Source organism: Hypanus sabinus, chromosome 6 (genome assembly GCF_030144855.1).
Source record: "Hypanus sabinus isolate sHypSab1 chromosome 6, sHypSab1.hap1, whole genome shotgun sequence".
NCBI lineage: Eukaryota > Metazoa > Chordata > Chondrichthyes > Myliobatiformes > Dasyatidae > Hypanus > Hypanus sabinus.
Window position 1 is genome coordinate 141,435,495 of NC_082711.1, and position 12,993 is coordinate 141,448,487.

Sequence of the window (12,993 nt, forward strand, 5' to 3'; positions counted from 1 at the left end):
TGATGATCCCAGCTTCCTGCAACTTACACAAATGCTGCCGCATGTCTTCCACGTCTGCAGGGGCCTGACGCCGCAATCTCTCTCTAAACGGGGTGTCCTTGGTCACCCAGATAGTGTGACGAGTGCCCTTGGAACAACCCACATAAAACTCGCCAATGTAAAAGACACCTTCCAGCTTCAACATCTTCTCTACCAGCCTCCTTTTCCAACCCGGTGGCACCGGGGAGTCCCCGAAGTTGAATGACTCAGCGGTCAACTTTCCACCTTTTTCCAATAGTTTCTCCCTGGCGTGCCTCACAGGGGCACTAGACATTACTGTCACCAGGAACAGGTGCGGCTGGGGCATCCCCCGCTTGAAGGTGACCTCCCTCTTCGTAGTGTTCTTGACAATCACTGCCATCCTGCTTGCCTGTACAACCGAGAGCTTCTGCAATTCAGGCCACACCAGTACCCCAGCAGGAAATCCCCACTGTCCCTCGTGGTCTTCCAGAGTATCCATGAAGAGGGCTTCGCCCTCAGGCACTCCAGGAAATTTTGTGGGCCTCCATCACTCTCACTACTTTTCTGGGCCTTACCACGATTGGCTTTGACTGGGTGAGCCACAAAGTCCCCCGTTTAAATTTGGTATCTGGCCCAATGCTGCCATGCAGTTCCTCAAAAGCAGCCCGATACACCAGGTGCACGAACAATGTTCCCAGAAAGCTCTCGCCAGTCTTCTCATTGCAGGCCCCCATGAGCCTCCTCACAAGAGGGGTGTTGACAACCACCAAAAATGAAACGCCACCCGTCTCAACGGGGTCCAGACAAACCAGCACCAATGTATCAAGAACCCCAGACACTCCCACATCAGCCTCCAAGAACTCAAGCTTCACTGACAAATAACCGTCGTATGGATAATCAACAGCACTGAGACCCCAAATCTCCAGTGCCCTGAATGTTCTCAGGCGTAAATGCTTCAGCTACCAGTTGTAAAACGAACGGTACAGTAACATGACCTGCGACCCGGTGTTGAGTACGGCTTTAGCATAAATACCTTCTATCCATAGCGACACACTGGAGTGTGGTCCCACTAAGACTTCAGGAATAGGGTCTTCTGCTTTCGGAAGTTCCTTGGTACATTGCTGGGAATGTGTTCCCCCAGAGACACCAGGCCGTTCTCTCACGGGTTCTCCTCTAAGTTTTCCCAACGACTTTCCCTGCTAAGGTACCCAGCGATTCATTCTCCTTCTGGCATGACACCTGCTGCCAGCAGCCCTCCGCACTGTTCATCCCCTTGGGGAATCTGACTCCTCACCCACTGATAACAGCCGATGTATCTCCGTTCTCAACTCTGCCATAATCTCCTCTACCACTCCCCGGGGTAGGCTACCTGTGGTCACTTCACTGCAGGTCACTACTACCAAGGACTGTACCCTGGTGTCTGAGCCCTCCTGCGCCTCCGCCACGTTCTCCTCTTCCCGTACCTCTCTGATCAGCTCAACAAAAGGTGGAGGGGGGCGTGTCTTGTGAGTCTGTCGGAGACCCCATGCAATCAGGTCAGGTGCCCCTGGCTTTCTGGTCCATTCTTAACTGATCCACCTCAGCCACCTGAATGACCCCTCTGTGCCGCAAGCAATTTAGCTGCCTCTCTAGCCCAAAGATAAAAGCAGAAAGCTTCTCCTCCTTCTCCTGATGCATGTTTTGAAACCCCACCAGGAACTCCATTGGGCTTCCAGTCAGACCAAAAGCATTGTCCAGTGCTTGCACATAATTGACAGCTGTCCCTACGGGATAATTTAACCTGAGGGCTCTCACAACAACAGCGGCTCGCCCATTCAAACTTTCAACCAATCTCTGTCGCTTTTCATCATCTGAGCACTGCCACTCATCTATTGTTGTTGTTGGTCCTTCGGAGTCTAAGGCGATCATGACTTCTGTCAGGTGGAGGGTTTTGTGACTGTGGGTCTGGAGGTGACTGGTGAGGCCAATCCGGGCCCTGAAAACTCGCCCACATGTGGGACACATGAGGGTAGGTGCTGCAGTGGAAGTGGAGGTGGTTCGAGCCTTGCATGCGGCGCGTTTCCTCTGAGCCTCTGCGGTGCGTCTGATTTCTGCTGCATACGCTCCTTTAGTGGTCCTGCTCCACCAGGTTGGGCGGCCCAGAGCAAGCGATTCCCAGCTACTGGTATTGATGTTGAGGTCTTTGAGGGAGACTTTGAGGCAGTCTTTGAAACGTTTCTTCTGCCCTCTAACTGAGCGCTTGCCCTGGCTCAGCTCTCCATACAGCAGCTGTTTTGGTAGTCGACTGTCAGACGACATGGCCAGCCCATCTGGCTTGGGCTTTCTGTAGGAGGGTGTAGATGCTGTGGATGCTAGCCCGCTCCAGGACCTCCGTGTCTGGGACCTTGTCCTGCCATTGTACGTGGAGAAGTCTGCGGAGGCAGTTCAAGTGGAAGTGGTTGAGCTGTTTAGCGTGTCTGTTGTAGACAGCCCAGGTCTCGCTGGCATAGAGGAGGGTGATGAGAACCACTGCTCGGTGGACCTTCAGCTTGGTGGTAAGGCTGAGTCCTCTCCGCTCCCATACAGTCTCACGGAGTCTCCCAAAGGCAGCACTGTTGCTGGTCTCTGCATCTATGTTCACCACTCATGATAGAGTACTGCCCAGATAAGTAAAGCTGTCGACTGCCAGTAACTTCCGCCCCTTTACTGTGATGTGTGGTTCCTGATAGGGCTTTCTGGGTGTGGGCTGGTACATAACTTCGGCCTTTTTGGTGCGGATTGTAAGTCCAAAGTTGTCACAGGCTCATGAGAGGCAGTTCATTTCTCGCTGCATCTTCTGCTCTAACAACATCTAACTCATCCAGCAACTGAGAGATCCGCTCTACCCAAGTCATACTCCTCCTCCCCTTTAGGGGTGGGTGCTATTCCAGAGAATAGGCTGAGCCTGCCACAGTTGGGACTTCGAATCTGATTTTTCCATTTATTCGCCAGAGAAGTAAGTGCGGATACTACCTCAGAATTCTCACTCTTCACCGAGGGATGTGGACTAATTAGACATTCCAAATCCGACCACTCTTTCCCCTCACTCCTCAGAAATTATAGAACCCTGTCTTTGAAATCTTCACTCCCAGTTTCCTCATCACTGGGTCTGCATTACAACAAGAGCTGCACCTGCCATTTTATCAAACCTTCGCTCACAATTGCAACTTTAACAGTACATAACAGTGGAATTAACAATTCATCCGGACTACAAATATCTGCCCCACTGGTTCACTGATCAGGGTAATCACACAGCGTCCAACGGAATCAATCCCGAACGTAGCCCCCACAACTATAATTCTCACTTCACCTAGCGGATTAATATAGGGGGTGATAACCCCTGGCCCAGCCAAACTTAAGAAATCTTGTTTGGGTGGATGCTGTGCGATGTGTCCCGTTACAAATCAGTACTCTGAAATAACAAACAATACACAATATGCGATTAAACAATTAAGCTTTATAACTCTTACTTTGACTATACGGTTTGTAGAAAAATGAAATAAAAGAAAAAAAAGGGCCCACTCTTATTAACAGTCTGTGTGCAAAGTAGAAGCTCACTCATAAGCCGATTGTTCACCATCGACCTCATCCAATCGTCACTGCACTTCGGACCCTCGCTCCAAATCCACCCCATCCGGTTCATCAAATCTCTCCATTCGCATCTTCTCTCTTCATCTCTCTCTCTGGCAAAAGCCCGTGAAATCAACTGCTTCCAGATTCACAAGACAGGGCAACAAAATCCTATTTGGCTAACATGCATACCACAGTCCTGTTAGCTTCAGCCATAACCTAAACATTGCTGCTGCAGAGTAACCATTACTTCAGCAGTGAACATTACAAAGAAGCCATTTCATTAGCCTTAGAGAAGCCATTACAGCTCATTACACATACATATAAGCACTACAAAGTAGATTTAAAAGAAACTAATAAAGATTGTACAATATAAAATTCCATAAAATACTGTGCAATCCCATGAATCTCTGTATCCTAAATTTCACAAAGTTGTCACTGTAACTAACTTACTTAAGCCTTCCTCTAATTCTCATTCTGAATGCAACTAATTTGTGCCTTCACTTCTAACCACAGTTTCCTTGAAAACAGGCCCTTGACTTTAAATATCCCATATGTACACAGTTTTGTTTAACTCTAATTTAAAATATAACTCATTTAGGCAATCACTCTGAAGACCTGCCCCAGTGTGGACCCAATCAATCAAACATCAGTGCAGTTTCAGCAAATTGCTTAAGTTAGTCATGAACTATTCTCCTTTTAAGAAATACTAAAATTACACTATTTTAACCTAATCAATGAAATACCATTACCCAACTGCCCACCCACTTTTAAGTGTACTGTTTTTACTTTAGTGTATCTTCCACTTGGTAAATCTGGGAAATAGTTCTTTCTCACTCCAGTGAATTAGTCTACTTTTCTCTCAAAGGAATGTCATTCTGGTTGATGTTATGAGCATTATTCTGCCAAGTTGCTTTACTGGGGGAGGTTCTGCATTTATCAGAACTTTGAAAAGTAATAGAACCTAGAACAGTATAATACTCTGTCAGCCTCTCACTTCAAGATGATGTGCCAACTATCTGACCTAATCCACAATCAATCTAACCCTTCCCTCCTGCATAGCCCATAAACCTCAATTGTTTCCTTCAATGATGTGCCTAATGTCTCCAAATGTCTCTAATGTACCAACTTCAACCATGACTTCTGGCAGTGCAATCTAGATGCTTATCACTACATAAATACCTATGTCTGACATTTCTCTTAAACCTTCCTCCACTTGCCTTAAAAGGATGTCCTCTCATATTAGCCATCACCACCATAGGAAAAAGGCTCTGGCTATCAACTCTATCCATGCCTCACTTCATATTATACATCTTCATTGAGTCACCTCACACCCTCCTTTGCTCCAAAGAGAAAAACCCTAGCTCACTCAACCTTTCCTCGTGAGATATGCTCTGTAATCCATGCAGTATTATCTCCTCTGCAGCTTCTCTAATGCTTCTACATTCTTCCTATAGTGAGGTGAATAGAAAAGAACACAATACTCCAAGTGTGGTCTAACCAAAGTTTTACAGAGCTGCAACATTACCTCATAGCTCCTGAACTCAATCATTTGATTAAGGAAAGTAACAAACCATATACTTTCTTATCAACTTGCATAGCTATTTTGAAGGATTTATGGACTTGGACCCAGGATTCCTCTGTTCCCCCACACTACTAAAAATTATGTAATAAATGGGCTTTACCCCAAACATTTACATTTCCAATGACTTTAGAGCAAATGCAACGTTGATGTAATCAAGGTTGCTACCCCTCAATGGACATGCCAGACTGCAAGGGCTCAGAAAAGCAAACAAAAACATTATGCTTGTATTAAATGTTCAATTTTGGTTCTTCAGAGCATGCTAGGACATGGAGTTTGGTAATTTTCTTAGACAATGGTGATTTGTCATGGGTCACGTTCTCTCTCTGCAGGTTTTGCTACATCTTTATCCCTAAATGTAAGTTTACCACTAATTTAGGCAGCTTCAACTTCTTTGCAAATATAAATAGACTGCTATTTATTGATTACAGCTTAGCATTTGACATCATCATGCTCTTAGTACTAAGCAAGAAGCTTCAAAATGTGGGCCTCTGTATCTCGCTCTGCAATTGGATGTATGACTTTCTTAACAGCAGACCACAGTTAGTGAGGATCAATATTACTATCTCCTCTTGCTGACTAACAACACAGGCACAACTTATGCTTCACCCACTGCTCAACTCTCCCTGTACTCATGACTGTATAGCTAGTTACAGTTCAAATACCATTTCTAAAATCACCGATTACACAACTGTTGTTAACAGAATCTCAAATGGCAATGACGAGACATAAAGGAATAAAATACATCAGCTGGTTGAGTTGTGTTACAACAATCTTGCACATAACATCGGCAAGACCAAGGCAATGATTGTGGAATTTTGAATAAGAAGTCAGGAGAACATCCACTAGTCTCATCAACGGCAGAAAGTGCAAGCATCTTCAAGTTTCTAAAAATAAAAACACTTGGAGTATTACGAAAAAGGCACGTCTGCAGCTATATTTCATAAAGGGTTAAAGGAGATGATGGATGGCGCCTTCTTGAAATACTGCCCCTTGAAGATGCCCTCAGTGGGGAGGGTTGTATCTGTGATGGAACTGAATATGTCTATAAACATCTACAGTGTGTTGTGATCATATGCACTGATGCCTCCATACCAGATGTTGAAGCAACCACTGTAGAAATCTGCTGTAGCCTTTGGTGTCACGTACCCCATGAGCGGGTTACCAAACCAGCAGAAATGGAATGATACATTGGAGTCTGGTGATACTGTAACTAAACGAGTTTATTAGTAAACTAAGTAATACAGTATCAAAAATGCAAATATACATATTAAACAGGTTAGATAAATACAGGAGTGTAGGAATAAGAATCAAAACCAAGCTCTATCATAGACTAGGGGTAAATGAATAGTCTCAAGATATTGCAGAGTTCAGTTCAGTTTAAGTCGAGGTAGTTGCTGTTGTGACGTTGGAGAGAGAGAGAGAGAGAGGGTAAGTGAGATGGGAGCAGCTGCAGCAGGCAAACCTTCCGTTGTCTTCTTGTTCTGTTGTACTGATGTGGTCATTCAGTTATGACCCCTCCGTTCTCGGCTAGACCGTTCTTCTGTGGTGGACTCGTCACTCTGGCGTGAGTGGACACACACACAAGCCCCTAACGGTCCTGCCATCACACTGTGAGCTTTGTGACCGATCTCCTGATTCGATCCTCCAAGCCCCCTCCTTCCTGTGGGTGCAAAACACTCTTACAGTGTCTCGTGGCGTATCTGCCACTGTCTCAGCAGACCCGTCTTTTATCTCCCCTGACAAGGTATCAGCCATCCATCAACTGACCATGTCCGTGTCCATCAAACTAGCCACTCCCTCCTGTCTCAGCAGGCACCTGGCATCATTCTGCTGTGTCAGCAGGGATCCACACAAACAGGCCAAATGTCCTTGGTGTTAAAGTCAACAATTAGCAAAGAAGCCATAATACAAAATCCATTTTAATCCTTGTCTCCCTCTCTCCCATCTGCAACAGGATGCCTCCCCCCCCCCCCCCATCTCTCTCTTTCGTTAGCAGCATAGTTCACGGGGGGTCAACTCTGGACCCCATCTCCATCTGGTTTTCTCATCACACATAACATTGGTGACATGCTGAATCTCCTCTAACCCTTTATGAAATATAGCCGCAAGCTATTAATCTCAAATGGGAAGAGCAATAAATCAAATGGATAGCCAGAGACATCTTCCCAGGGCAGAAATGACTAATAAGAAGGAGCATAATTTTAAAGTAATTGGAGTTAAGTATAAGCGGGTGGAAATGTCAAAGTAAAGGTTTTATTAAACAGAGTGGGGGATGTGTTGGACACCTTTCTAAGGGTGGTGAGAGAGGCAGGAATATTAGGAGTATTTAAGAAAATCTTAGGCAGATGGATGATAGAAAAATCAATGACTATGAATAGAAGGGTTAGATTGATCTTAGAGCAGGTTAAACGGGCAACACATCATGGGCCAAATGGCCTGTACTGTGCTGTAATGTTCTATGTTTTGGATATTTTTTTCTTATTAGATTAAAAGACACCATTCTTTATTGATGATTGACCAATGAGCACATTCACCTTATATAAGCAGGTATCCCATGTTTCTGCATCACAATTGGAATTATTACTTATCATTCAGCTGGTCCAGGAGTCAATACCGAACATCGAAACCTGATCTGGAAGTTGAAGACCAATGGCCAAAGCTTGAAGTCTGGAAACTGGAGGCACAAAGATCTGTCCTGGAGATGGAGGACCATCCATGTCTGTGGATGGGTCACAGGAAGGAAGGGGGCTTGTTCTGTTTTTGTTGTTTTGTTGCTTGTTGTGTTTTGTTTTGTCATGATTGCATTGTTCTGCCCAGCATCGTGGGCACACTATGTTGGGCCTGGAATCTTTAGGCTTGTTGGTCGTTAACACATGTTAACAATCAACACCTGTTCTGTAAACATTCTCCTTCACATGCTCTACCAGGCTGCTGTCACCAGTCTAATCTTCTACATGGTGGTGTGCTGGGGCAATGTATCAACATGTAGGATGCCAACAGGCTCAATAAACTGATTAGAATGGCTGCTTCTGTTATAGGTGTCAAACTGGACATACTACAGATTGTGGCAGAACAAATAACCCTCTGGAAAACCCTGGCAATTCTAGACAATGTTTCTCACCCCCTGCATGCCAGCTTAGCTGAAGAGGGGCACTTTCAGTAATAAACTAAATCAACTGCAACTAATAAACTAAGCCAAACAGCACTATATGATGTCATTCTTACCCTTGGTCATCAGGCTCTATAGCCAGGGAAGTGATCTTGTAATCTTTGACTTTGTAAATCTGGTACATCTTATCTTTAAGGTAACTTCTTTATATTCTTTCTTACATTGCTTCTAATATTTGTATATCTGTGCACTTGTAATGCTACTGTGACACTATAATTTCCTTTGGGATCAATAAAGTATCTATGCACCTACAAACAACACATTTCACTGTAAAATTCCATGTACAAGTGATAAATGAATCTGAATCTTTGCTAAAAAGAAATTCAGTGAAAACATTTTTTCTGACACAGCATGTGGCATTTGGAATGATGATGGTGCACTAGTTCTACATCTACGACTTACATTAGCTACAGCATATCTATATTTTTGTATTTACTGCTACGTTAATTGTTGATTATATGTATAGAAACGCGTAAAATCTCTATTCTTCTGTAGATACTCTTAACAAGAGTATTTTCAAGGTATACACTCATTTCACCAGAAGGCAGTGATGTCATATCAGAAACTCATCTCCCTATGAGATGCATAATCTACTCTATTCTCTAAAAATGTTGAGCAATGCTTACCCTTGGACATGCATTCCTTTTCTTTAATGTAATGAAAATACATTATTCCTTCTTTCATACAAAGGTTAGCATCTTTCATCAACTGTTGAATAAAAGTACAAGTTCCATTGCTAAATGAAGGTATAATTGACGATAGGATACAAATTGGCACATAACAACAGTAATGATACTACAAATTTAACTTCAGTTGGAAAACTAGAGGAAACTAACCTTTACATTTTGATATACTGAGTACAGTTTCAGGAAACCCAAGTGATTTACATACATCTGTAATGATTAGCAAACAGTTTCTAAATCTTTCTGCAAGTTTGTTTAATTGTCTATTGAAATAAGAAAAAAGCATATATTACATACCTCAACGTGAATTGCTCCACTGTTGAATTTGGTGTTAGAAAAACAGAAATACTAAGGATCTCCCCAGGTTTGAGTGGTCTTTCTGGTAAGCGAATAAATATATTGCCATCAAGCCTATGCTCCTGAATTAACTGATCTTGAGGAGGTTGATACAAATTGATGCTGCCTATACGTAGCAGAGGCTGCTGGTTAGAACCATCCTTTCTAATACTGTTTCCTTTACGAGAATTTACATCACTGCATTCCCCATTTTCATCTGGAGGATGCAAGGTGTAGTAGAGTTCAACTTGAAGATTTTCGCTGACAATATCCAAATTATCCACAGATTTCTTTCTTCCCAGATCTGAGATAGGAGAACTAAACCAGGCAAGAGGCAAGTCAATTTGAACTAGGCACATGGCTAGGATTCCTCTTAGCCTGCAGGAGCTCTTAATATCCCGCATATCTTGAAAAACGTGAAGTCTAACACAGGGCAATTTATCCACAACATCAAAATCATCCCAATCTCGACCTGCTACGTAGAACAAAACCTGGACAAGTGGTTGGTTAAAGGGAATTCTCTGCTGGATAATAAAGGCTCTCACTTTCCAGTTCATTGTGAATCGGTTTGGTACTTCCAATGTACTGGTGGGCTGAAGCACATCTTTTGGGAGTGTCCGATCCATGGAGAAAGGTCCTAATGTTGCATTCACCAATGGTAGTTCCTTTGTTTGAAATACAACAAAGTGTTCCAGGCGTTGAACTGTGCTGGTAATGTTCCATTGTGGATCTGGTTTCACTTTATTTAGGAAAAAGGCTAGCTGTACATTTGAGAGTTCGTAATTCACAGGAAGGTAAGTTGACGATGTATGGAAGCTCTTCAATCTTTCTGAACTTGTAGGCAACACTTTGCTGTTAACTGCAAAAAAAAAGAGAGAAAACTGATTATCAAAGTAATGTTCAATGTTAAATACTTCTCAATAGTACAACCTCATGTTATAACCACATGCAATTGGCACATCAATTAGTTTAAACTCACAAAAAAATAAAACATATGGACACAACATGCAACTCGGAAACTTTTCTAAATTACTGAGTAAAATCTGTTCCGACCAAATTAACAAAAGTGATCTGGTAAGATAGAACTTTTTTTATTCAAAATTCTGTGATAAGAAGTGCAACTCACAGACCTTACCGTAAAGAACTACTTAAACTTCAGGTTTAAGATTATGCTACCAAAGACGTGCAACAGTTTATAGATAGTTCAAAAGCAAAGGAATTCTATTAAAATCATTCTTAATAACACTTTTTTGAAGTAAACCATCAGTATAAGCAATGAAGAAGTGAGTGAAGCAAAGCAAATTCGCGGGTTGTGCCCTGCAAAATCAACACACTTGGGAGTTGGAGCCTTGCTAGTTGGAGTAAATGACTTGGAGGGGAGAAAACAGGGCAGAGGAGTTCCGATACCCAGGTATGAAAGTGGATTGCTCTACATGCTGTTGTGGTTGCACACTTCTATTGTTTATATGATATATTTTGTGTTTTTTACATCTTTCTCCATGAGCATGGGGGGTGGGGGGGGGAGGCAGGTAGGTCTTATATTTTTTTAAATTGGGTTCTTTTGGGTTCCTTGCTTTGTAACTGCCTGTAAGCTTAACAAATCTCAAGGTTGTATAATTTATGCATTCTTTGATAAAAATGGACTGAAACTTCTAAACATCATATTTCTGAAATCTCGCAGCAGAATTTTGTTTAGCATTTCCTCTAATGTACTTCCAAAATCATTTAAACTTTACTCAAGAAACTGTAGCACAAACCCAATGAATTGGCTTACTAATCTCAATTTCATTTTCTGTCAATAACCTACAATGCTGTCAGTGCTCCTGTAGCCAGTTTGCCAGCTTCAGAAGAGGGTAGTGGGATAGAGAATGCAATCTGGAAAAAAACAAATGTGGAATCAGATGGGATGCATATGGAATTTGGTCTGAACTTTGGACAATTCATTGGTTCCATGGACACCCAAATACAATGTAAAGATACTTTCTATGGTGTATTTCTGGCACAGGTTACACCTCACATTGTCTAGCATGTTGGATACTTAGGTTTCTGCTTTGGCAGCACAGCTTTTTAATCCTATTAATTTCCATTCTGTATACAACTAAATGCTGAACAACAGATGTTATTAAAATCTTGAAAATGTCTTATTATTTCTGGTCATATGGTATAAATGTTATATTTATAGGAGTATTCAAGCTGTACTTATAAAAAAAATACAAAAACATATGATCATGTATCTACAGGAGCTAGCCACATCATGAATGTCAAGCAGATCCCCGCATAATGACAAGAACTTGTTCAACAAAATGAGATGCTAATTTATCAAATCTGAAAAACAGGACTACATGTATTTTAAATCACAAAAGAAGCACACAAAAGACAGACCTAATTGATTTCACACCTAGAACATCAAATTAAAACTCTAAAGTCTGACTGCTAAATTAAATATAGTCTTCTGATCAAGAAAGAGCCAGCAACTAATGATTTCTCGGGCAACATCTTCCAGATAGCAAATCTCTCCAATTATTTCACTATTTGTACACCTTCTGCTTGTTCTTTTTGTCTTCTTTGTATTTGGAACTTGATCGAAGGATCCAGCACTATGCTGTGCCCAGAAAGCTGCCTCATGGAGATTACAGAGAGGGGGGCAGAAAAGGGCCGAGAACGCAAGCTGACTCATGGAAACACCAGAGGCAAGGCATGGGGTCATGAACAACTTCATCTCTAAGCAGCAAGGAAGATTGAAGCATCAAGGTGAATGCGGAAGTGGTCAGTGATGGCTCCCGACGAAGACAGGCACCAGCCAGATCAGCACATTTGGCTCCGTATGGGCAGCATTCAGACCTGGGTCAGCAGTCACTCTTTACAGGACTAAGCTTTTGCGGCTGCTTTCCTTGTATACAGACAAAAATACGTTTCTGATATTCTGAGATTTATGTAATTATTGGACTGTACTTTATATTGGTTTCCCTCAGTTTTTCTGTGTTTTCTTTCTCATGAACGAGTTGGCAGGTAGGTGATCCATTAACTTTTTGTGTGTGGGGAGATTGGGCATTTGGCACAACTTGCTGATCTTTTCTGCGAGTGAAGGGGGTCAGGGATTGGTATTATAACTTTTTTTCTGCAGGTGAGATGGTTGGGGATTGTTGCTGTTGCTGTTTTTTTTCAGTGGGTAAGATGGTTGGGATTGTTATCGTCATTGTTTTTTGCTTCAGGGAGGGGGTCTGTGAGTTTTGTTTCTTTACTTTTTCATGATCGGGTGGGGGAAGTTGAAGACTTTTCTTTCAGCAACAACCACGGTCTTTCTTATTTAATGGCTATCTGAAGTAGACAAATATCCGAGTTGGATTGTACATGCATACTTTGACAATAAAATGAACCTTTGAACCTCTGGTCACAAATGATGGTGGACACTTGACAGGAGGATGTTCCAAGAATATCCCATTCTCAAGGTTGGTGGGGCCATGAATGTAAATGCTATAAAGAAAGCTGAGCATAAGCAACCATGGTCAGTATGGAGTGCCAAATAGATAATCCAGTTTTGCTTCCTTTTGAGATTACCAGCTTCACAAAAGCAATTCTTCAGCCAATTCACACAAAAGGCTGGTGGAACGCAGCAGGTCAGGCAGCATCTA

The 12,993-nt window shown here is 42.5% G+C and overlaps 1 protein-coding gene across 1 annotated transcript in view; it reads right to left on the reverse strand.

The window, feature by feature from the left end:
• tmem132e (transmembrane protein 132E) overlaps positions 1-12,993 on the reverse strand; it is a 553,547-nt gene that overhangs the window by 356,217 nt on the left and 184,337 nt on the right. The window contains exon 2 of the mRNA XM_059973087.1: positions 9,323-10,220. Within this exon, the coding sequence (XP_059829070.1) occupies positions 9,323-10,220 (898 nt within the window). The remainder of the gene's footprint in view (positions 1-9,322; positions 10,221-12,993) is intronic.